Raw genomic sequence first — 24,750 nt, forward strand, 5'->3', positions numbered from 1 at the left:
TGTAAATAAATGCTCTACTCTTCCTCTATAAAGTTGACTCAATAGCAAATTTTAAACTCATCTAGACATCTATAGGTTTCCCATAGCTCAGTAGGATGATTACAATAACAGGAACATGATAATCCACCATTACAGCATGCATCATGCACGTTTGCTGGGACGATGCATTTTTTTATTACTCCATAAAAGCATCTTAGGTTTTTTTTTTTCCAAGAAAAATAATCCAAGTTAAACTTTGGCAATTCTTGTAATGCTTTTTTTTTTTTCCCCAAATAGGCCACTTGACACTGACCAAACAGTATATAACGACTCACCACTGAATTGACAGAAAGGATGGTCCCTTCAACACTGTTAATGGCTGTAAATTGACCTTTTTATTTTTGTTTTTCTGATTTTCCTTTAAACAGTGTTTCCTGTTGTTCATTCAATTGATATACAACTTGTGCCTATCTTTCCATCTGAGAAAATAAATGTGGAACAGTGGAAGTAATTTATCAAAAACTGACACTTCTGGCAGTTGCTGAACCACAAATTACCTAATGATGAATTATATATCATCTACAGTACTATGGTCACAAGTTCCGATTTTTCTGTTTTTGATTTTGCCAATCTGCTGTATTTCACGAGGTGGCCTGGGGTAATTTCCAAGTTTCTAAAGTCAATGATTAGCAGGATAAGTCCTAAAAGGGGCTGAGATTTTTTTTTCTCTTTTTCTTTCTACAGGTAAGTTGCATGTTAACTCCATCCGCGTTTGTCATTCCTAAAGCTCCTGCCTTTTCTTCATATTTGGATGCTGGAGAGGAGTTGTCATAGTTTAATGGGAAATCTTGACTCTGGGCAATCACCAAAAAACAAAAAAAGAAACAAAGAGTGAGCATTTGTCTTCTTGTGATTTTCTGAGAAGCTCAAAACACCATGAGTCAATCAAACTACCTTGAAGGCACGCAGTCCCCTGATCTCAATCTCTCCGTGTAAATAATAAGGCAATCAATTTCCTCAATCACAAAACAGCCTAAATTATATATATATAGAGAAGTTTCGCTTAAAATTTGGATATTATAAACCATGAAAACAATTGATAAAAAAGATTTGAGAACACGGTGAAGTGTTTCTTTATTAAAGAACCCGAACTGCAAAGCCCAATGCACTTCACTCCTCATGGCCATATTTTTTTTTTTTATTAATTCCAAACAAGCTGATTTCATTTTTATAATGAAAGTGGACTTAAATTAATCTATATTGAGTTCATACAATCCCCATGTCCAGACGAATAGGACAGTCTATAAGAATCAGGCCAGTCTTTCGTCAAAAACCACCAAGATCCCATGCAAGGTTTGTTTTGAAAATTTATTGATTCGAAAGAGAGAGAGAGAGAGAGAGCGAGGAGTGAAGCGCAAATGGGTAGAAAACCTTGCTGCTCCAAAGAAGGATTGAACAGAGGAGCTTGGAGTGCCATTGAGGACCAGATTCTGATAGATTACATCAAAACCAATGGTGAAGGCAAATGGGGAAATATTCCCAAAAAAGCTGGTAAGTGTTAGTTTTGATCAATGTATATACATGCAAAGAGACACGCCCACACAGACATAACACTTCCAAGAAGACGTAGGATTTTGAGCCGGCTCTATTTTTCTCCATGGTAAAATCACTGGGTTTTGCATGTATATGGTGCAGGCTTAAAGAGATGTGGAAAGAGTTGCAGGCTTAGATGGTTAAACTATTTGAGACCTGATATCAAGAGGGGTAACATATCTCAAGAAGAAGAGGATCTTATCATTAGACTTCACAAGTTGCTAGGCAACAGGTCTTTTCTTTTAGAACAATCAACTTCATTGTTTTCATTCTTTAATTTTTGTGGTCAAGACTCAAGCTCCGGTTCAAGCTTTTTATTTTTCTTGTTTAGATTTCTATTACTGTTAGTTAATATAAGTTGATATATAGTAGCTTGGTAAGGAAAATGTTACTAAAAGATTTCAACTTTGCGGTGATTGCAGATGGTCTCTGATAGCAGGGAGAATTCCAGGGCGAACAGACAATGAAATAAAAAATTACTGGAACTCAACCTTAGGAAAGAAGGTTAAAGCTGAACAGGCAAAGCAATCTAAGGACGACTTGAAGAAAGCCAAGATACAGCCATTGGCTGAAACCCCACAATCCACTGCACTTAGGACCAAGGCATCCAAGTGCTCAACGTGTTTAGTCACCCAGGAGGCATATAAAGCTGAAATCATTGACGCAGACCTGGTGCATGATGCCAGATTGGAACCCCCAAAGAGTGAGGGAACACTACTGTCTACAATATCCGAGGAAGCTCATTCAGTAAACTCAGCATTGGAGTTTGATATAGGGGAGCTTTTGGCATCTGATATCTCAGATTCAGAGTTTTGGAACTGCTGTCAGGTTAATAATACTAGCATGGAAGAAGCTGAAAGCAGCGGTGTTGCTAGAAACATGTGGCTTTCTTCAGAGCAGCATCTTCAATTTTCTGAGGAAATGCTGACAGACTGGATAAGAGATGATATATAGTTTGTGCTATCAGGATAGTTATGCAGATGGGCTCTTTTTTACTTTCGGTTCCTTCAATGAACAAAGAATTAACTTCACTGTATAAGTCTAATGTGCACATTGTAGAATTAAATTGGTCAATAAAAGGTGTTGAACTTGTAATTTGTCCTTGCTAGCTGTTCTTTTAATGTACATCTTTTCAAGGTTTTTTTCGTCTAACCGTTTCTTTCAATTTTCTTTCGATTAGATTTCATTTGATGGATACTTTTATTTATTTTTATTTTTATTAGTTGTTATCTAATTAGTTTTAATTTTTTTGCTTTTGCATTATATTCAATTTTTATCAAAAATAAAAAAATTAATAAAAATATCAATCAAGGAAATCTTACTCTTACTGATCAGTTACCTTAAACTATTCTCCCTATTCATAAACTATAAAAAGCAATAAATATGTGGACGGGGTAGTGGACAAAAAGAATTAATTATTTTAGTGCAAAATCTTGGAAAACTAATTATTAATCAAAGATTGGATAGATGCACCCCAATTACATACACATAATATATATTATAATTATTTTTTTCCTGCTATTTTAAACGATATAAAAAATCGCTGTTGGGTTTGAAAATGAAGTACTCAATCGTTTACCTTATATTCAAAGGGTCCGTAATGTTTTTTTGTATATACATAAGTCAGCTGTTTAAAAAGAATATTGGCTTAATTTGGGATTCATAGGTCCGTTATGTTGTGTCAAGTAATCAATTTGAAATTTTTTTTAGTTCTCTACAATTATTGAATTTTTTTCTCTTATGCATAGGCAAATTGAGTACCAAATTACATTAAATTCTTCTCTTTTTTTTTCAATAAATAATTTATTATTTAATTAAAATTTTAATTATTTAGACGTTAATTGATTGGACGTTTGTCGTAACATCTTTTTTTAGTTAATTAAGTATGTGGACCGGCAGGTTTCTTGTAACATCAATGTGCATGAGATATTGTAAAGTAGGTAATCTCTTTTTAGTCTTTATGGTATGAATCATTGTAAAAAGTCCAGCTACTTATTTTGTTCCACTACTTGTTTTATATTTGTTCAAAAGTTTCCTTAGTCGTCGTGGTCTTGCTTTAACCAATCACTTTATTTGTTTTCTTTCCCCACACTTTGCGCTTTAATTCGTTTCTTTTCAGTGAACCACTAATTAACCAAACCACTTTGTTTTCTGTCTCTCTCCATCATTACTCACTAATTAATCAACCGCAATTAATTTGTTCTCAATCTATATACGCTAATCTGCTTGATGACAAAGCCTAAGTCGCCTTCTTTGTCTTGCACGAGATGATTGACGTAAGACTTTGTGAGCCTTTGCTTCCATAAAAGGTAGAAGGAAACAAAGGGAGGGAGGCGAAGACTTTTTTTTTATTGATTAGAGACTAATTAATCATCTAATAAAGCTACGTCTGATCCTTCTATTGGTTTTTTCTCTCTTTTTACATCCGTGGCAGCAAATAATGGCTTTAATGATTCGTTTAAGCTTAGCACATGTTCCTCATGTTTGATTTCGCTAGTATCATAACCACTAATTTAATGGAAATTTTGTTCGTCGTTAACTCCATATGCTACCATACGTCACTATCACTAACCCCCCGTCCCTCCTCCAACCCCAAGCATTGATGTATGGATTCTTCAATTAATTTGAACTTCAATCTGAACACTAGCCGCCTCTCATGCCACCTTCCAATTTGATAGTGGGAATGTGAAGTGTGAACCATGCAAAAAGAAATACTATTATAAATGTTGATTGCATGATTGTTTTCCCCACTTTCAAGCTTCACCAAGGCTAATCTTTCATTAATATTATCTTCTTATCCTAAAAAAAATATTATCTTTCTATCCTTTGAATTTGAACCTTGAATTTTACACTCTGCCAATCTGCAGGGAAGTTAAATCCTACTTCAACATCTGGAAGCCACGGGTAATTATTGTATTCCATTTCTACACGAGCAAAATCATATGAACATATATAATAGTATGGAAACAAGCCCTCCCTCATTTTCTAGAAAAATGGGTGTCAGAATTTTATAACTAAAAAATTGTATGCAGAAAACTATAGGATCTCTTTGATCATGACATGTTCCCGTATATATATGTGGACAAAATTTGAGGAGCAAATCAAGGGTTTCTAAGATCACAAGGAAGTTAAGAAACAATATATATGGCCTTGGAAAGATCGTTCGGCAAATGCATTTATTTTATGGGGTTGCTCTCATCCTTACGTAAAATTTTATATTCTTCTTGTTAGCACATGTTGAAGCCTAGACTTCTGACCCCAATGCCAAATTAGTGAGCAAATTCGAAAAGTAATAAATAAGTATGAAATGCGGACAAGTTTAAGTTCAACCAAAAAGAAGAAAGGTTTCATATATGTGCAACCAAGTTGATATTAAATAGACCTGCTTTCATAAAGCAACGATTAATTCTATCGTGGTGTTCATGAATCAAAGCCAAAGGCAATGAAAACTATGTTGAGTAGGTAGATCTAATCCCACCTGCTTCTGCTGGTCACCGCAGCCAAGAGCCTACCAACTCTCTGGCCCATCTTTTCGGAAAGTTGTGATTGTGTTGATACCAGCTGCTAATTGTCAACCAAGCTGCGAGGAATCGATGCCTCTCCGAGGTTTTGCTGCTGGTGCGTCCGTGCCGTTTCGTGTTTTATAATGAGGAATGAAAATATAATATAGTAGTTGCTAGCTAGCAGGGCAGAGTCCAGGAGCGACATGTGGTGACCACTATGACCTTTTAATTTTTTAATTTTTTATTATTATATATATAACTTGATATATATAATATTATTATTTTTACAATTATTTTTAATCACTTTTCATATAAAATTTTGAATTCATCATTATTAATTAAGTTATACAAGCACCAAAGTATTTACCTCATTAATTGGTACATGATCTCCTGTGTATAAAGTAAAAATCGAATCTCTCTTCTCCAATTATAAAAAAAAATTATAAATAAAAAGTTTTTTTTTTTTTATGACTGCTACATATAGTAATAGTAGTAGTGCATGGTGCATGGATCTATAAATGGTCTATCTTAATTTATATTCAAGTCTTTTATTCCTATTTAATTAATTTCATTCACACATGAACCAACATTGCTTAATTACATGAACATTAAAGAAAAAAATAAAAAGGATTGGATGGATAGGTATAATACTTGGTAACCTTAATTACCAGTTGTACTAGTTGAGCGTTTTGCTCGTATGTTTGCTAATGCTAGATTTTCATATTGTGTGGGATCTGTAGGATTAAGAAGAACAAATTGAATGTTTTCAAATTAAACAAATAAAAGAAGGGAGTAATATGATGAGTTTTAAACATAAAAAGTGTGGCAGCCTGATCAGTTCTCTCTTCAAATGATACCTTCAAGTCCTTTAGTTGTTTAAACATAAAACAATCTGAGAGCTTTTAGATAACTAAAGCCAGGTGACAGCAGAAGTACTGCTGGTAATGTTAGCAAAAAGATTATAAAAAAAATAAAAGGCGAATTAAACTTGTTAAAAGTGCCGGTAATGTAATTAATCAAGGTCAGCATGCATTCACATACAGCCTGTTGCAGCCTGTCATTATATTACAAATTATTGGGAGTGATCGGACAATCTGTACAACGGGTAGAACTCCCTATACCAAGGAGGGATTAAACAAGGGAGCTTGCTGTTGTGTGTCCTCCTCAAGTGGAGTTCATAATTTAAATTTATAAAAAAAATAAATGTATATATAAAAAAAAATGACTTTTGTCTTTTTCGAACAATGTGAGTTTTTTTTAAGTGAGGAATAGTGTCGACAAAAGGAAAAATAGGAAGGAAATTTTTTGACTTGTTTTGTGATACCGATTGGAAGGCAATTTGTAATCCAATTTGGACGAAATTTTAGTATGTTGTTTTTGACACTGTGAGTTTTAACTTATATGGTCAAATTGTATTTTTCTATTTGAGTTTTATATATTGTTGCTTGATGAATTCTAGAATTACTTGTTAACTTTTTACTGTACTCATTGATCTTTTCTAGTGGATTATTTTTCTGAATTAGGTCTCATGATTTTTACCTCTCACATTGAGGAGTTTTCTCGTTAAAAATGTGTGTTTTCTGTGATTTTTATTTTATGCATTCATAACGCTGGCTGAAATATTTTGTTGGTTGAATATTTACTCCTCACAAATTATTTCAAGCAAGAAAGGCTTTATTTATATTGTTACTTCCACCATATCAATACTCTTTTCCCAACACTTGCTTGGTCTGCGCTTGAAGTCTCAGAGATTATGTTAATTAAAAACCATGGTGAAGGGAAGTGCTGGAAGATAAATCCCACCAAGGAACCTTCAAATCAGACTGCTCAATCATTGAAGGTAGAACCATTTTCTAATAAGAAAACCATGCTAAGTAGATGTTCCAATAACAATCTTTGTCCGCCAGTACCAATCTCAAATGAACATGTTGACATTAAGCACATTGGTGAAAGCCTCCATTGATGAAGGTTTAGAGAGGAACAAGGAAGCAAATAATTTAGTTGATGGTGATAAGCTTTCACCTATAACTGGCAGAAGCAATGATTGTTTAGAAGCTGAGCAGATTAATCTATATCTGTTTTGAGTCCTACAATGCAAATCGAGAAATGAAAGAGTGGAGCAGCCCAAAACTCATACAACCCAAACAAACAAAGCCCCAAAAGCCAAAAGCCGAGAAAGGGAGCGTCGGTCTACCCATGACTGATGGGCCTTGAACGAAAACAGTACCAAGAATTAAACATCATCAGTACAAAAATATTGGTATTACCAATTTAAACGTCTGCCTGAATATTATGGGATTTTGTAGCATTTGGAGTCCCAAGGCCACGTGAGGGGAGAAAAAAAAATTAGAGGAAAAATCCCATAAATATATCAACGGCTAATACTTCATAGTATGTGAAAATTGAAGACTTGGATACTTTCAAGCAGCTTCGGAAGACTCACTTTATTTCAATAACGTTGTTGTCTTTTTACAATTATTATATTAATAATAATTAGATTCGAACCTTGATGTTATACAGTCTATGCCGGTAACTATTATTCTATTCCATTTGTACACGAGCAAAATAATTCAAACAATTAAATATATAGGAGCAAATCGAAAAATGAGATGAAGATTCCATGAAAACGGGATCAGACATGTTTGTTGACAAAAACACAAAAGCCAATCCGGATTTCTATTTGGCCAACGACTTTGAACATATATATGATTACCTTTATTCGTGGGACTGACACATAAAATGAGTTTTTGGATTCTTTTTGGCAGCATTTTTTGAAGTCAACTAATTTTGAATCCCATGCAAAAAAAAAAAAAGAATAATTAATCTATTATATATATATATATATATATATATATATATATATGAGTCGGTCCACAAAGAGTAATTATAATTTGAAAGTGTTAAATAATCTGAAATTTGAAGAATGGAGACAAAAATAACGATACTAATGCATGTAATTAATGCAGACTTAAAAGATTAAGATTCTATCTGTATTATTCAAGGTATTGAAAACATTACATTTTCAAACTCTTCATTTTGTTTAATATTTCGATCATTATAACAATTATAATAATAATCGATATTGTGAAAGATCATTACAACTAGCAACTTGTCATTATATATAAAGATATATTAGGCCGGTTCATTTATGATCAAAGAATTAACCCTTTTTTTCCAGTAATAAAACACTAAAGAATAAGACTTACTAATGAGTTTTAAATAACAAGGCATTGATCTGTCCTTACAATTAAGTTCCTTGTTCCTTAAATTATATATATAAAAGCACTGATGATGCGTGAGTCCTTTCTTCAGTTTACATCATCATTGAGAATCTTGAGCTTTGATTATTTTGTTAACTCTGGATGAAGCAGGGCAGAACTTGTTGCATGAATAACCCTTAACAATAATATTATTATTTTCAGTTTCGTGAAAGATCCAACAAAAGAAATATGTTAAAGATAAAACTTGTGATGGAATATTCACTCGATGTCCTTGTCACCAGAACCTGCAGATAGAGCCAATCGAAACCCTCTCGTTTTGTCTTGCCCTTAAATGCATATGTCAATAATGATAGAAAGAAAGTCAGATAAGGAAAAGATTACTTGTTCACATACAATGATGTATAATCTGTGGCTTTTGACTAAACGAGTGCAACTGTGAGAGCAAGGGCCGTCCTAAAATGGGTAGAACTCCCTATACCGACGGTAGATTAAATAAGGGAGCTTGGACTGCTTTTGAAGACCAGATTCTTAGAGATCATGTCAAAATCCATGGTGTAGGGAAGTGGGGGAAGATTGCTGAGAAAACAAGTAAGTTACCAGTTCTATTAGCTTCATTGATTGAAACTTTCAGGATTGTGCAGATCCTTATGCTTATTGAAGAATAAACGTTTATATGTTTGTCTAGTCAGGTCTTAAGAGATGTGGAAAGAGCTGCAGACTTCGTTGGCTGAATTATCTCAGACCTGATATTAAAAGAAGAAACATTTCCCAGGATGAAGAAGATCTCATTATAAGGCTCCACAGACTCTTAGGCAACAGGTTTTGCCTTTCTAATGAATGTTCTGACTAATTAATTGTTTCATGTCATTTCATTTTTACTGATCTCATATGACATGATTGGTCTTTATAGATGGTCTCTGATAGCTGGAAGGCTTCCAGGTCGGACAGACAGTGAAATCAAAAACTATTGGAATACTATCCTAAGAAAGAAGGTAAAAGTTAGCAATGAGCCAGACAAAATCCTCAAGGAACCTTCAAATGAGACTGTACCATCTTGGAACATGGAACCATTTTCTACGAAAACCAAGCTAAAATGATACTCCGATGATACTTTTTGCCCAACAGCAATCTCAATTGAGCATGTTGACAGTGGCACATTGGTGAAAGCCCCCATTGATGAAGGTTTGGAGACGAGCAAGGAAGCAGATGGTGACAAACGTATTTTGCCTTTCACAATCGGAAGCGATTATAACACACAGGACTTGTTGAAGGATCTTAATGTTGAGGAGATTAGCCTATCAGAACTTCTGCATACTCACTTCAAAGATATCTATGAAGGTAACGAGATGATGATTAAAGATTGTGATAGTGGCTCACCCTTCTCTTCAAACTAAACTCAGGTATCCTAGGATGAACCATTTGATATTTGTACATTTGATAATAATATTCTATTTTAGTCAGTTATGGATCCTTGAACTTGAATTTTTAGCCGGCATTCATATGTTGCTCGGATAACGTAAGAACTCTGTTACGAAATTGAGTTTCTATCTATATAGTACTAAACATTGTTGTATTTCACTTGTGCTTTTTTTCGGGTTTATTTTGTAAGTATATCAAAGATCAGAGAAAAAAGCAGCCCAGAAGCAATAGAAGAAGAGAAAAAAGCCCAGTGAAAAGCATAGGGCGGCGTCTCCCTTGCACATGGTTTAGGTTTACCCTTGACTGGGGAGCATATGTAGGGGTTGATCCCACCCCCCCTTTCTTCCAGCAAAGCCGTCAAGAACAATGAAAAACACAGTTCCAAAATTTCAACTCCTCTGCTCAACAAGGCAAGAACAATAGCCGTGGACTGAGCCGCAGATAGTGGCTCAACGTCTATTCTTTTATCCCCTATTAGTACCTCCAAAAATCATTGTCAAAGAAGAAAAGAAAGAATACCAGGAAAGGTCTTAAAGCTCTATGGAAGAGTGAAACCCGAAATTCTCACAAAATGAAATGATGATTCGTAGCTAAAATCCTCAAACAACATTGCTTCCACCAAATCACCACCGTCGTCATAATGTTGCCACCAGTTTCCGCCCGCCACTTAAAGGCGGAAAAAGGACAAGAAAAAGAAAGAAAAATAACTGGGCTGCATCAAGATCCGACCCAAAACAATATCTATGGGCTAAAAATTCAACACGGCCTATCTAACAAGAAAAAGAAAAATACTGTGCTAGACCAAGAGACAAGACCTGGAAAATCAATACCCACAACTAGCCCAATACAGAAAGACCTGGCTTGTAGCTGAACAAGGAAACAGGTGAAAATAAATAAGCAGGGTGCCATAACTGATTCGGATACATCATTGGCACTCGACACCTGCACCCTTCGTTCATGATCAGTGTAATTTAAATAGAAACAGCTGGATGGCTTTCGGGTCGACTTAATTATTGGTATATGCTCTTGAGCTAATTAGATTGCTCAAGTAATATATATTATCATTTACTGTATATTTGATATCATAATTATATGTGATAAAGGTTTTGTTTCATATTAGTATAATAATAAGGAGTTATAAAATACTAATTGAATGAAGTTCATGGAATATAAAGCTCGAGCTAGAGAATTATAAAGTTGTTACAATTATGAGATCAATATATGTTAAAGCTATGTTCTTAAAATTGTTCCTGATTATTGTATTGTTAAGACAGAGTATTGACAATGCCTAAACACTGGTACATATTAAGTCTTCTTACTTGAAAAGTAAGCAATCGATCTCATAAATTAAAGTATATGAGATACTTGAGGATAACATGTAGGTGCTTATTAAAAAATAAATTCACTGAACTGAACATGACTCGTTATGAAAACTCCATTTAGTATTTCACTCAAATGTCTATGGAATATATTCTCATGTGATAGTCATACAATTAGTCTTTATACTTGAGACATCAGGTCATATTGTATAGATAACAATATACTTTGATTTCACCTTTATGGGTTTGGAGGTGATCAGATGGCTAAACAAGGTGTTTTTTTATATACCATGAAGCATGCAAAGGTGAATAAGTGATTCACCTTATTATGCTTAAACAAAAAAAAAATAAAGTTAGTAGTTTGCTTAAGCTTAAGCTTAAACAAAAAAATGTATATGCAATGATTTCAAACTTTGACTTTGACATGTAACATCAGTTTAAGCTTGCAGTGTCGTTTTGTTTTTATTTTTTTGCTATTAAACATGGTTTTGTAACTTGCTCTTTTGTATTTATATAAACTATTAGAGTTAAAATGAATAACAATTTTTTTTAACTGTAACAAGATTTTTTGAACATAACATTTAATAACAATATTTTTTAAATATAACGTGTAACTTGTTCTCTATATTTGTATTTCACTGAAATATAAACTCTTGAAATTAAACACTTTCATGATAAATATAAGATTTAAATTTTAAAAAAATATTTTCGAAAACATCATATTTTTAAGGGGTAAAAAAAATCGTAGCGAGGTGTTTGCTTGGATATATATGTCATTACACTTCTCACATGCATTTTGCTTTTGTAATTTTTTAAATGTTCTTTTGTAGATGACTGAAAATCTCATGGTTCATTACAGCACGGGAACAACTGGAAAAGGAAAACAGCATTTTTCACAGAAGAATACTGCAGTCGCAATTTGTGAGCTGCCCTTCTATCTGATGACCCAAGATAGATAATGATGTTGCCGTCACATTGCATCGAATGCTTAATTTGATGGGGAAGTAACACAATAGAGTTTCTTCATAACATTTGAGTTGCTGAAATCTGCAATCATGATAGGAATAAAAGACAAAAAAAATGGCTGGATTTTCGTCCTCTCTTCCTTTTAAATGGTACAAGCAATACATGAAGGGAAAAACAAAGGACCCCAAATGAAGCCGTATATGGTGCGATCTTAAGACGGTAGAAGGTATCATATTCATGGGCCATGTTTCGAGCTCGGCTCCGCTTTGGTTTTGGTTAAACCAAGTCCAGCACACTCAACCGTGACATACATCATTCGAACACATTACGTACATCTTCTCTTATACGAAACGCTCCGTCAGATGCCCTTTCTAGTATGCTGAACCCTTGGCATCCCCAAGATGGGTTAAGCCCAAATTATATCCAGCAGCACTTGTATGATGTCTATCAGGGATGTTGACCCAATAATAAGAGGTAAGAAAATACATTAGTATTAAAGGCAGTCATTTGTTGAATAGAAGCAGAAAAAGTTTGTGTAATTCTAAAGCAACATAAGTCCAAATAAAAGTGCTTGCATTGCATGCATTCACAACCATGTTACCGATCGAGTAATGCTAATTAGAATTAAACCAATTCCCTCTAGAAACGTTGAAGACAATGTATAATTAGAATTTTCGATGTGATAAAATTAGAATAAGTGAGAAATATAAAAGCCAAAACTTTGATAGGCCCAAGGAGGAAATTATTGGTGCAGTCTCCAGGGGGAGAGTTAATGGCTGTTGGATGCAAACAGTCAAATAAACGATGGTGCAGAGAAACAAGTGGAGTGTTCTGGTGAAAATAAGATGCAGCATGTGAATCGGGTCACCGTGCGTGCTCTTGCAAGTGATGTCATCTCATCTGTTCATTAAAAATGTACTCAGATTTCAGATTTTTCAACTCTATAATGGAAGAGAGGGAAAGCCTCATATCAGATCTCTGTGTCGTCGCCCATGCCATGCAGGCTGGCCCCACCACCCACCCCCCTCACGTACTCTCCAATTGCATGCACTGTTCCCAGGAGAAATTAAGATTCCACTCTTTTAGCCCAAACAGAATCATGATCTGCATCAAAAGCATCAAGCCATGGCTTCTTATTATCTTTCTTGTTTTTGGGGGTTCATATATATTTCTGTAATGTTTTTCGCATATCAATGAATTAAAACAATAAGGACTCCATTCGTAAGTACTCGGTACTATTCTTACTCGACAGTGTTATACATTCTCCATCTGTTTCATTGCAGCCAGAACTTTCAACCATAGAATTGACAATGTGAGAGCAAAAACAAATTCCCCTTAGCAGCCAAAGCAACGACATTATGAACAGAAGAGGAGGTCATAGATTGAAGTTCAAAATTTCAAACTAAAAATGGATTGTTGGACCAAAACTATCCATGGTCCATAGGCAGATGATACAAAAGAAAAAACAAAGAACAAGGAAAAGCAATCCCTACCACATCAAGAAAATTAAGAGGTCTACATTCACTTAATTTGTAAACTATTTTTAGATGGATTGAAATTACTAATTCACATCCTTACAAATTTGGTCGAACAAATTGCTTATAGTCAGCTGTAATGAAAGTTTAGCTCAAACTCAAAAATATATAATAGCAACATTGAGGAACTAAACCCCATTGCCACTGGAAACTCTTTGAGAATGGAAAAAGAATTACCTTGTGATAAACCGAGTTTTAACATTTTATTCTTTAGGTTCAGCTCAATTCTCACTGATCTCCTATATCACTGTCATTATCATCATCTTCTGATCGCTCAACCTGTTTCTCCAACTAATTTTCATGGATTTCATTGTCCTTTCCATTGCATCCTTGCACTACTACATTCTCATCAACTGCGCCATCAAAATCCAATTGGGAGTTGATTTCAGAAACTTTATGGCTCCCGCTAGCGTTATCTTGTGCAGTCCCAAGGTCACCCTCAGGCATATAAGCTTCTAAAAAGTCTGAATCACCATGCTCTTGCATCTCAATATCCTTGTTAATCAAAGGCCTAGGCGAAGTGGGACAAGTAACGGGTATTCTTGAGTAGAGCTGATCGAGTTGGTCAAAATAAGTGCAGGTTTTAGATTGCTGAGAGCGCATTTTACCATTTTCTTTGCTCTTCCTGAAATACTTGTTTATGTTCTCCCATTTTTCTTTGCACCTTTTTGCACTTCTTTGATAACCAAGGGAGGCCATGAAAGAGCTCACCTCTTCCCAAAGAGGCCCCTTTAATCCAGGTTCTCGAAACTTTGATTCGAAGTTACGTCGCACTTGAATCAAGGCCTCAACTTCAGCTCTAGGCCACCTGCTACTGTTATCAACCTTCACAGGCATGCTTTCTTTGAAGGGTTCAATTGCACTTTCCGGCTGCAGTAACAATGGAGTCCTTGCAGGTAGACTGACGCTTTGACCTGTAATTTTCTCCAAATACGAAACAATAAGAGCCTCTCTACTTGTAGCTAGAGCTTGTTCATGTGCTCTCGCAAAGGCTTCTCTATTACGCTTTTCAGCCTCTTGTCGCCTCCATGATTCTTCTTTCCCTGTCCGTTCTTTATCCATTCTTTCAATCACTTCCAAGAACCTTTTATGAAGACCCTCTTGATGATCCGTCACTTGCTTCACCAAACACTCAAAAAACCCAATCATTGAACTCAATTGCTCCTTCATTTTCCTCTTCCTCTTCTTCTTTTCAATCTTCCTTATTGAAGCTTCTTCTCCAATAGAAGTCTCTGATCCATGATCAACCCCATGTGCAACATTACCACCCCCGCAATTGGCACCTACATTATGTCCTTGAAATTCACTTAGGGGCATGGAAAGACCAACATTTGTAGGTGAATTTTCACCAGTGAGAGCAGACCCAGAACCAGCTTGAGTAGTTTCTCCACCCTTCGCAAGGCCATAAATAGCTTCAAGCTCACCAAAGAGTCTATATTTGTTATCCAAATTCTTGCTTCTCTCACTTGGACATTGACCCGGTGGTTGCAAAACCTTGTTGTACTTATTCCCCTCCATCTCTCTAGCTCCATCTCCACTACACTGCCTATCTTCACATCGGTTTAGAGGCTTCCTGGTAACATTTACACAAACACATGGGTGACAAAGAAGTCAATTTTGAAAACAAAAAAAGCAACCTTTTCTTAAAAAAAATAAAAATAGAGTACTACTATAGATATTAATTAGTAATAAATTACCAAAAGGGTTCTTTGATGGGAGAATCTTCTTGGGGATGCCAACAATGAGGCATCAAAAGGGAATGTTGTTGTGGCCGCCGATTCCCATGAACATGTTGCTCATTTCCGTCGAAAAAAGTAGCATCATTCGGTTGATGATTCAAAGCTAAAGCAGCCTCCTTTTTCCCACTATTTTCATTCAGACCCAACTTGAAATTGACAGCCAAAAAGGGTTGTTGATGGACATGATGATGAGCAGGCTCGGCTTGTTGTTCAAATGGTTGAAACTGCTGATGTTGGAAAAGCTGATGCGTAACCGGAACTGATGAAAGTTGTTGGAAAAGATTTTGCTGTTGCTTCTGTTGCTGTTGAGAATGTTGAGGGTAGTTAGGATGAAAAGGAGATTGTTGGTGGTGGTATTGAGGAGGATTAGAAATGGAGAAAACTGCAGAAGAGGAGCCGTCATCATCCATTAACTGCTGTTGCTCTAGATGATGGGCACCGTATTTAACAGGATGCATATTTTTTTTCTTTCCTTCTTTCTTTGTTTGAGGTCTTTGTTCGGTGTAAATGGAAGAGGACCCAAAATAGGCCCTTCCCCTCTTCAAAGAAGAATTAAAGCCAGAGAAAGAGAAAGAGAAAGAGAAAGAGAAAGAGAGGAGAGACTAGAAAGGGTGCGAGTGAGGTGAGACTGTGAGACAAGGCAGCGTAGAGACGAAACAAAGAGAAAAAAAAAAAAAAAAGCTGTTACATGGGATAAAGATACTTCTGCAAGTCATAGTTAGGGTTTTGATTTATCCCCAAAAATAAATAAATAAAAATTATTCACTTTTTTTTAAGAAAATCGAAAAAAAAGAAGAAGAGTACTATGGCTATGGGATTATGGCTAAAAATTCTAATCTTAGCTTAAATTTCAATTAGTAACTTTTAAACATTAATTTTCACTTAATTTACACATTAATTATTCTTTGAATTCCTTTTTAATTAGTTTTTGGAAAAGGTCAAGTTGGAGCGATTGGTTTTGGAAACCTGTTGATTTGTGACAATGATACCACACATTAGTAATCAATAGGCAGCAGTAAGCTATAAATTTGACAGCTGATACATTTTTCTTATCATTATCATTTTATTTTCAATGATTTACTTTTTGTTTTAGGGTGTGAGAATTTTTCACCAACTTTTTAGGTCAACATTTGCTTCAATTTAAATTTGTTATCCCTTTTAGAAAAATTATAATCTTTTTAGTTTAGTGATATATGTATATATATACACCACTTCATGCTTGCTTGTTTATAAAATTATGATATTTGAATGATTTAAGTTGAACCCGAAATTATGTATACAGAATATAATAAATACATGTCAATGTATTCATAAAATTAAGAAAAAAAAATACATAGATGGATTGAAATCCGAAATAAATCGAATACTCATAAAGACATTGTTTGTAATTCTATAGCATAGTCCCATAAAACATATATCCTCCTATAATGGCCAAGGCATCTGTTTGCATTTAAATACTAGAGAAATAAATTGGATGAGATATATACCGGTTGGAAGGCAAAGAGCGTGGAAATGTGAATAATTATACTTAATAAATGATGAGTACGATACAAAGGCAAAGAATGGTCGACATGGAATGAAGTGGTAAGTGCAGCCAAAATAAATGTAAGACTGAGAAGAGTTAAAAGAGTAGGAGTAGGATATTGAAGGCAGCTGGGGTGGTAGGGTCCCAAAAGGTTCGTAGTATTTTGTATTTGGAAACGGGAAAAGCGACACGTGTTAGACTGCAGACATGAGAGACATCCTTTTGGAAGTATACAATTGATGTGCACGTGAATTCAGTACAGTACATTGTCCTCATGTCTCCTCCCATTTTAAATTCTGTCTGCTGCCACATTGCACATCCCACCATCACTCTTTTCCCCCCTCTTCCAACCCTCCTCCTTTTACCCCCAAGCTTTTCTCAATGTGATCTCTGCAACAGATTGTGATGGAACTATGGAAGGATTCTGCATCCTCATGTTGGTGGGTTATGGCAATGGTTGCTACTGTTTGCTATGTATGATTTGCATTTAATAGATGCTCATGTTTCTCCTGTCTCTTTCTCTTTTTTTTTTTTTTTTTTTCTCTCAATAAAAATGAACCATTTTATCGAATTTCTACTGGGCTTGAAGGTGCATATGCAGTAGTGGTAGTACTATTAAAGCAGGGGTTCAAGCAAACATTTACTTGAACCCATTGGAGCCCAAATGGCCCAAAGTCTGTAACAAAAGTTAAAAGGTGAAGACAATTGCACCCTCTGCCTTTTCCTGGTACGTTTGTTTCTTCTCTCTGATTGCAATTACTCTTTGTTTGTTGTTATTTAGTTCAGATATATGATCTTTTACCTTCTTTTTTTTCCTTGAGATAAAACTATCTACTTCAGATTCACAGTAATAACTTCTTTTCCTTTTTAGATACTTAGATTCTCAAAGCATCACACTTTCCGGAATGAGAACTTAAAAAGAGTGTTAAAGTTTGAAGGGGACTGATGATTGTAGGAGGGCCATGCGGTTGGGGGGTGCGAGGCACTACTAGGCAATTGTGTGCTCACTTTCCTCCTGTTTTTCCAAGTCTTTCTCCGTAAGTCAACATTATTCACTTTTGAATGCAATTAAGACAGAAGGTGTCAAAAAAAAAAAAAAAAACCTTCCGCCTTGCCCTGCCTTGATCCACAACTATAGAGAACCACTTGAGCTTTCTGTTCTTGGACTGACATTTGAGAGTTCACAGAATAAAGAGTTCTGCACTTCTCAACTTTGAATTTCATTATTAGCATGTCATATTCAAATAGATAAAGAGACCAAGCCTTACAAATTCCTTAGAATTTGATAGTTCAAACTCACTGCCTTCAACTTTTAATTCATTAATTCATCAAGTTCAAGCTGTAATATATGTGGTTTGGTGGAGGCCCAAAAGCTTGGAGAAGTGTTTGAGGCAGCGAGGAATCAAAAAGCACCTTCCTACAAGCTTTTGCATAATGATGACATGAAAGAAATGGTGAGCATGGTTCAAACCATGGCTTTGACCCACCAGATTATGCCACGTGTAGCACCATTCGTTCATCAAATGGTGCAAAACAAACCACGGTCAAGCATTCTGCGTAAAACTGACCATGCAAAACAACTTTACTTCGTTTTTGACGATTTGGGGTGAGATCAGAACAAAATTACAGATTAAACTAGAATGAAATGACTTTGTCATAGGCTATAAAAAAAAAAAGAAATGACTCTGTCGTAGATTTTTTTCAAAATAGTCAATTTATTTATCTATTTCCTGGTTATGGTACAGGTGAGCATTGGTAAGTTGATGTTTTATTGTTACCTGTCTTATAATCTAGCTAGGACTTGCAATCCTTTCTCTGGTCTGAGTTGGATGAAAACAAGACCAAGGCTAACAGTGGCGGCAGACCCCCAAGCTGATGAAAAAGATATTAACGGATAAGAATGGTCATTTTGTAAAGCCACGAATGGAACACCCTCTGCTTGTTCTTCTACAGCTGGGAGTCTCAACCTTGGAAGGAGGGAAAGGGGCCATTCGCAGAAGGCTGATAACAACAGCTTTTCACCTTGACAAGTTAAAGGTGCTTCCGCTGCTCCACATGCGCGCACCAAATCTTCAACTCTACTTTAGGTAGGGAAATCAAATTTAAAATGCTTGCAACCTCCATTCATATTATGTACTACAAAAGTAATTGAAATCAATGGTCAGTACCGTTAATTCCTTCATAATTTTCTTTCTTGTCAAATAATTAAGATAATTAATGGACCATATTTGCACACCACACCAACTTCGATGTTCCATGGCTGTGGAAAACAAAAATTTATTATTAGCTTTATGTAGTTTCCGGTTACCCCCTTTTTCCTCCATACTTAAACAGTGGCAAAATGTATTACATATAAGCAAACAATGAAATCATACAAATGTAATTTCATCATATGTGACAGAATCTTAATATAGTGCTAAATTCATAGTTTGTCTCAAGTGAAAAAAAGGTGGTACTTGCTCCTGATATGGATTGAAAAGCAGAGTACTATGTGTTTAGATAGCCAAGCTCACCTAGCAGAAGTATGGCAATACATGTAATGATTAATAGATCATGGTAATTGGTAAAGAGGAAATGATACCAGCATTTGCCACAAGTTGTGGTAACTTGGTTGATAGATGGACAAAGCTGTTGAGTCCTGAAGGACTTGTAAATATGTTGGACCTCAGTTCCGTATTCTACCTGCTGGTGTTATTGCTCAAACAGCTTGTGCAATCAGATATGAAGAGGGAAAGAAGAAATTTAAACTTCAGAAAGAGCAAGCTGTTTTGGTGCTTGAACTTTTTTATTGCACCTACATTCCTGGATTTCTAGGTTCAATTCCTCTGTTTCCTCTGGCATGTTGACCACCTTACAGTCAATAGTCCAAGTACCTAGTCCAATAGTTTGCTCATAAAATTGATCCTATTTGGCAGGTATCCATGCTATTACATGAAGTATTGAGACTTCGACTGCTCTCTTTCGGCATACTAGCAAGAAAACTAGCATGGGAAGGATGTCGATCCCTGCTGGGGCAGACCTTCTCTTACCTACATTGTTCGACTAGTTATAAAACCAGAGACATTTGCTAAAGGAGTTTCCAAAGGCATCAAAGAATCAAATCGCCTTCTATTTATTTGGTTGGGGTACCAGATTTTGTCTAGGCCAAAACTTCGCAATGATAGAGGCAAAGATGGCACTAGCTATTTCTGGTTCGAGCTCTCTCTTTCTTCAGCCTCAACATGGTACTCCCATTTTTTGCACCAGAGCTTAACTTCCCTCCGTGGCAAGGAATGACAATAAATTTTATCTATGTGTAGTTTAGTAAGTATATTTAGAGAGTATGGAAAAAAGCCTGTTTGGGGGAGAATGTTTAATTTGGCTTCCCACAAGGTGTAATTTAGTTAGAGCAAGCATAGTTTTGTGTACTATATATAAGAAAACACAAACATGTGTAACATTAGACATTTTGTTGAGATATTTTGTCTTTAATGCTTATAAAAAGTTTGGGTTTTTGCCAATTTTTTGTTCACAATTTGGGTTCATACCTGACTGAGCCCTTTAGACAGTTACTAACATCAAAGAAAGGACAACAAATTCCGGAATTTGATTACTAGTTGAGGGGAAGAAAAACTCTGTTTTTGTCTTGTTGATTGTTTGTACCTATATCTAACCTATCGTTGTGGGTTGGTTTTTGGTCTATTTTGGATCTTAGTGGCCACTATCTCCATGAATTTGTGTCGCCATTGTTGTACTTTGAGAGAGTATGTAGATAGCATGGTGCCAGAAGGCAGAAGGAAAAAGATACAAAAAAGAAATGTTGCAAAATTACAAAATTTGGATCAATCAAAGTGCCTGTAATGATCTCGTCTCGGTACTAAACTCGTTTTAATGTGAGCCCCACTAAGTGTCGTTTCTTTTCTCTTTAATTTATGTCTGAAAATAATGAAACACAACTTCACTTTGGCAACTTTAATGATCACTGTTTGATCTTTACAACGTCTTTTAAGGGCAGACGCTCACACTCCTGGACAGTTCCAAAGGTGGAAATCTGTGCTACACGAGACATTTGACAGTCTTCTTTCTCGCTCGACAAGGAAATATCACTATTTGGGTATTTATCTCTTGGTTGTTTGGGGAGTAGCTAGCTTGAAATCGACCAATCTGAACTATATTTAGACAAGGGGGAAAAGAAAACCAGAAAGATGACAATTCCACTTGTTAATCCAAGGAAAAACCTTAGTCAACATTAGGACAGAGCTGAAACTGGAGGATTTTCCTTGGATTACCAAAGGCTCTTTGGCTATAGCAGCTGGAAAAACAAGTGTGCATATACCTACAACTTTTTGATGGAAAAGAGACAAAGTTTAAATATATGCAAAGTTAAACCAGGTCTCATCCATTTCCAAAAATGGACTCATCCAGTCCAAATTAAGAGGCTCCTCGCTGTGAAAATTGAAGAAGATATCACCAATGGAGCAAGATTTGGAGTCATTATCATCTCTCTTGAACGTACCTTCTTCACTTTCCTTTGGTACAGTGTCCATGTCGCTTACCTTGGAATTCTCGAGAACGGGTTCTTGCATTCTTGAACTTCTATTCTGCTTCTCATTTTGCTTTATCTTCTTGCTCAGATGAGAATTCCAATAGTTCTTGATTTCATTATCAGTTCGACCTGGTAGTCTTCCGGCAATCAAAGACCACCTAAATGATAATCAATGTGACTCAGTTATTGGATCAATTCCACAAGTCACTCTAGCTATATATAGGGAGAGAGGATTCAGATGTATGACTAGCTTACCTGTTTCCGAGCAGTTTATGCAGCCTTACTATCAAGTCCTCTTCTTGGTCTGATATGTTGCCTCTCTTTATATTGGGCCTAAGATAATTCATCCATCTCAATCTGCAGCTCTTTCCGCATCTATTCAGACCTGAAACAAAATGGAAACTATGAATCATTTTTAAGATAAAATAAAGAGGGTTTGATATATGGCTATAAGAATGAGCTGAAGAAAAATATTTCTCAGTGAGTAAACCTGCTTTTGCTGCAACTGACTTCCACCTCTTTGGACCATGAATTTCAATGACTTGAGCAAGCTTTTGGTCTTCTTCAGCCGTCCAAGCTCCTCTATTGACTTCTTTCCTGGTGCATTTTGTGCTTATAGGAGCCTTTGGCATCTTCTTTCCTTTCTTCCTATGTCGGCAAGTAAGCAAATCTGAATGCTATGGGCAAAACACCACTAATTACCAGATCAGAAAGAGAAAGACAGGGGTGGTAGGGAGTTGCAATGCTAAGCTGGCGAGGGATACTTATGGTTCAGAAGGTGGTATATTGTATCAGCTCTATGCAGCTTTTCTAGCTACCTTTCCTTGGGAAGAATATTAATCCCAACTAACCATTTTATAAACAAGAGCTAGTATTTGGAATTTTGGAGTCTGAAAGTTTTCCAAAGATACCTAGCTGATGATTGTAGAATAAAGATAATCTAGCATGTTAGATATTCATACACATGATTAATACTGCTCATGCTACATCCACATATCCAATGGCTGTTATTCTCCAATCAAAGACCAAGCTATATACTTTATACAATTACGACACTAATTAACCCAAATAAAATACACTACTAGTAAACAAAGACTGGCAAATGAAATACTTTAGCATGTGATGTTTATAATTTAGTAGAGAATTGGAATTGGGGTATGATGAGAACAAGACATTAAGCCAGTTTGAGGACAGCAAGAGAGTCAAATTAGAGATGAAAACAACAGTCAAAACCATCATTATGTTACGTGAATCGTCATGCAGGGGAATATTAAAGTACACGCCAAAAGTGAGAAACATAAATAATGGTGGTGATTGGCCTAGATTCTTCTTCATCCTTGAAGGGATTACATGATGCCATTGCTCTTATAAGCACATGATCCTCTTTACCATCTGTCACACAAAGTTCTGTTTCCCTCATTATGATATTTTATTCTGTGCTCTCTTGTCTACAGAACATCTTTGCCTACGATAGGGCCAAGATACAGGGTGCGGCCCCCTTCTACTTTTAGCTTGGCAGACTATATACAGATTTTACAGGAACCACCACTTAAAAACCTGCCAAGACTACATGAACGTGTTGGAGGGCCCATTCCAGACAATTGTGCTCAAATCGAAATGGAATTTAATAAATTTGGACATGGATCAATGAGCTTTTTCTGTTTAGTTTCTAGAGATCTATGAAATTTTAGTCAAATTAATTAAGTCTACCTCCTTCCTCACATGTCAAAGATTAATCCCACTTCATATTTATTCAGTATAAAGCATTTTATATCTGATAGAAGAGAGAGTACAAAAGGATGAAGGGGAGGTTCATCACCTAATCCTGGTAAAAGTGATGGTTTAGGGGGAAATTAAACTGAAAAATCTTAAGAGATGAAAGTGGGATTAGCAGATGATTCCAGGAACCGCACCTCAGTGGATGCATATGTTTTGGAAGAGCCTGGCCTGATGTACGTATCTTCAGATACGGGGATGCACATGACATGATTAGCCGTATGTTGTATGCAAAGCTAACAAGGCCGATATATAGGACAAAACGCCAGTAAAACGCACTAGCTGATTCATTCAAGCCTTCTGCAATATCCCTTTTATGATCTTAGAGGTAAAAAGTGGGGGAGGTGGGGCTCCAACTCCAATTATTTCAACCCTATAGATAGATTAAACATCCATGAGGAGCTCATTGTTTAGTCGTTGGTCAGGTTGCACCCAAAAGAAAAGTCTTTCGGGCTCTTTCATCACTGGGAAACCCTTGATAGAGATTTCACCACATGCTGATCTCACTTCTCAGTACGCTTTAAGGTTCAAGGCAGCACCATTGAACAGTAATTACGTTTTCAATTATAACTCGGACGAGGAAAATAATGGTGTTTTACTCTTTTGGATTAGTTCAACAGATTAATTCGTCCCCATCAATCATAGCTTCTGATCATCACATGAGGCAATGATATTAAAATTTCTAAGGCCTTGTTATCCGAATTTTAATTATTAATTAGAGGCATAATATCTAACTTCAGATTTGAAAGTTAAAGAAGAAAAAACCAGATAAGGGAGCCGCTAGCTCCCACATCCCACCCATCATTACTTATATGTATATATTGGTCATGCGTGTACTAAATTACTCAATAATTAGGGTAACACACCAGTTTCTTCAGGAAACTGTGGGGGCTTACTTAAGACAAGAATCATAACAATTATCTACCTTGAAGTTTGGGAAGAAATTCTTAATCATTTCTCGAAACCTCGATCCTATAACCATCTAATTTCAATCCAACGGTTTGTTGTAAAGTCAATTTACTTTTGGCAAAAAGAAACCAAAAAGTTTGGGAAGTTTATTTGCATATTGATTGTCGTTTACATTTTATCAGGTGATAACATCGCCAAGTTTGTTTTTCAGCGCAAGACTAGTTAGTTTAGCAAGCTTTTCTCTTCCCTGCATAGGCCAATGATGCTAAGTTCCGTTAGCTAAGGCAGATATGGGAATATCTAAGTCCGTGATAATCAAAACCCACCATTAAAAGACAAAAATTAGTTGAGAATCACTATGACTCTTTGTCAATAAGCTTCAAAAACCAGGTTTTATGTTCTTCTGCTTAACCAGGTTTACATGTAGCCAAAGGCATAGTTGACTGTATGGTATGAATTGTGACCCTTCTAAACGTCTTAAATTACTAGTAAAGATGAAAGATTCAAAGTTCATGTATACTGTCTCCCTCCCAAGACTCATTGGGAAGAAGACAAAGTTTGGTACAATTGACAAAGAAAGCAAAAAAAACCCATCTTTTCCTGAATGTGTTAGGTTCATGAAGAATGCCGGATTCTTCCCTGTCTTAAGGTTCTCTGTGTTCTTTGAAAATTGTAATGGTATACTTTCAACCCCCAAAAATTTGTAGTCTTCATAATACTAACAAGTAACAACCTCCAAAA

General features: G+C 35.9%; 4 protein-coding genes and 1 pseudogene across 5 annotated transcripts; 3 read left to right on the forward strand and 2 right to left on the reverse strand.

Moving 5' to 3' along the window:
• Positions 1-1,262: 1,262 nt before the first annotated feature.
• LOC18588144 (transcription factor MYB1-like) lies at positions 1,263-2,794 on the forward strand. Its single transcript, XM_007012349.3, has 3 exons — positions 1,263-1,530; positions 1,675-1,804; positions 1,995-2,794. The coding sequence occupies exons 1-3, from the start codon at positions 1,398-1,400 to the stop codon at positions 2,524-2,526; spliced, it is 795 nt and encodes a 264-aa protein (XP_007012411.1). The 5' UTR covers positions 1,263-1,397; the 3' UTR covers positions 2,527-2,794.
• Positions 2,795-8,714: 5,920 nt separating this feature from the next.
• LOC148760623 (transcription factor MYB1-like) lies at positions 8,715-9,869 on the forward strand. The gene is made up of 3 exons (XM_088810394.1): positions 8,715-8,884; positions 8,986-9,115; positions 9,207-9,869. The coding sequence occupies exons 1-3, from the start codon at positions 8,755-8,757 to the stop codon at positions 9,391-9,393; spliced, it is 447 nt and encodes a 148-aa protein (XP_088666520.1). The 5' UTR covers positions 8,715-8,754; the 3' UTR covers positions 9,394-9,869.
• Positions 9,870-12,662: 2,793 nt separating this feature from the next.
• Positions 12,663-15,946, reverse strand: LOC18588146 (uncharacterized). 2 transcript variants are annotated; one of them, XR_001929174.2, is made up of 3 exons: positions 15,233-15,946; positions 13,713-15,108; positions 12,663-13,104 (listed from the first exon to the last, which is right to left on the reverse strand). XR_001929174.2 is itself a non-coding variant. In XM_018126567.2 (2 exons), the coding sequence occupies exons 1-2, from the start codon at positions 15,730-15,732 to the stop codon at positions 13,827-13,829; spliced, it is 1,782 nt and encodes a 593-aa protein (XP_017982056.2). In that variant the 5' UTR covers positions 15,733-15,946; the 3' UTR covers positions 13,396-13,826. The 2 variants fall into 2 exon arrangements, 1 of the variants encoding a protein (XP_017982056.2); XM_018126567.2 differs by lacking the exon at positions 12,663-13,104 and having other exon boundaries at positions 13,396-15,108.
• A 2,589-nt stretch (positions 15,947-18,535) lies between these two features.
• LOC18588147 (cytochrome P450 CYP72A616-like) lies at positions 18,536-19,645 on the forward strand (annotated as a pseudogene).
• Positions 19,646-20,923: 1,278 nt separating this feature from the next.
• On the reverse strand, positions 20,924-22,105 carry LOC18588148 (transcription factor MYB114-like). Its single transcript, XM_007012353.3, has 3 exons — positions 21,815-22,105; positions 21,580-21,709; positions 20,924-21,482 (listed from the first exon to the last, which is right to left on the reverse strand). Exons 1-3 carry the CDS (start codon positions 21,954-21,956, stop codon positions 21,146-21,148), a joined length of 609 nt encoding a protein of 202 aa, XP_007012415.1. The 5' UTR covers positions 21,957-22,105; the 3' UTR covers positions 20,924-21,145.
• Positions 22,106-24,750: the final 2,645 nt, after the last annotated feature.

This window comes from Theobroma cacao, chromosome 9 (genome assembly GCF_053813885.1).
Source record: "Theobroma cacao isolate CCN51 chromosome 9, ASM5381388v1, whole genome shotgun sequence".
Lineage (NCBI taxonomy): Eukaryota > Viridiplantae > Streptophyta > Magnoliopsida > Malvales > Malvaceae > Theobroma > Theobroma cacao.

Coding starts and splice junctions, on each gene's coding strand:
- LOC18588144 (XM_007012349.3), top strand. CDS start 1,398: ATGGGTAGAAAACCTTGCTGCTCCAAAGAAGGATTGAACAGAGGAGCT. Junction 1,531..1,674: donor AAATATTCCCAAAAAAGCTG/GTAAGTGTTAGT, acceptor TATATGGTGCAG/GCTTAAAGAGATGTGGAAAG. Junction 1,805..1,994: donor CACAAGTTGCTAGGCAACAG/GTCTTTTCTTTT, acceptor CGGTGATTGCAG/ATGGTCTCTGATAGCAGGGA.
- LOC148760623 (XM_088810394.1), top strand. CDS start 8,755: ATGGGTAGAACTCCCTATACCGACGGTAGATTAAATAAGGGAGCTTGG. Junction 8,885..8,985: donor GAAGATTGCTGAGAAAACAA/GTAAGTTACCAG, acceptor TTGTCTAGTCAG/GTCTTAAGAGATGTGGAAAG. Junction 9,116..9,206: donor CACAGACTCTTAGGCAACAG/GTTTTGCCTTTC, acceptor TGGTCTTTATAG/ATGGTCTCTGATAGCTGGAA.
- LOC18588146 (XM_018126567.2), bottom strand. CDS start 15,732: ATGCATCCTGTTAAATACGGTGCCCATCATCTAGAGCAACAGCAGTTA. Junction 15,109..15,232: donor CCCATCAAAGAACCCTTTTG/GTAATTTATTAC, acceptor AAATGTTACCAG/GAAGCCTCTAAACCGATGTG.
- LOC18588148 (XM_007012353.3), bottom strand. CDS start 21,956: ATGCCAAAGGCTCCTATAAGCACAAAATGCACCAGGAAAGAAGTCAAT. Junction 21,710..21,814: donor GTCAGTTGCAGCAAAAGCAG/GTTTACTCACTG, acceptor ATTTTGTTTCAG/GTCTGAATAGATGCGGAAAG. Junction 21,483..21,579: donor CATAAACTGCTCGGAAACAG/GTAAGCTAGTCA, acceptor ATTATCATTTAG/GTGGTCTTTGATTGCCGGAA.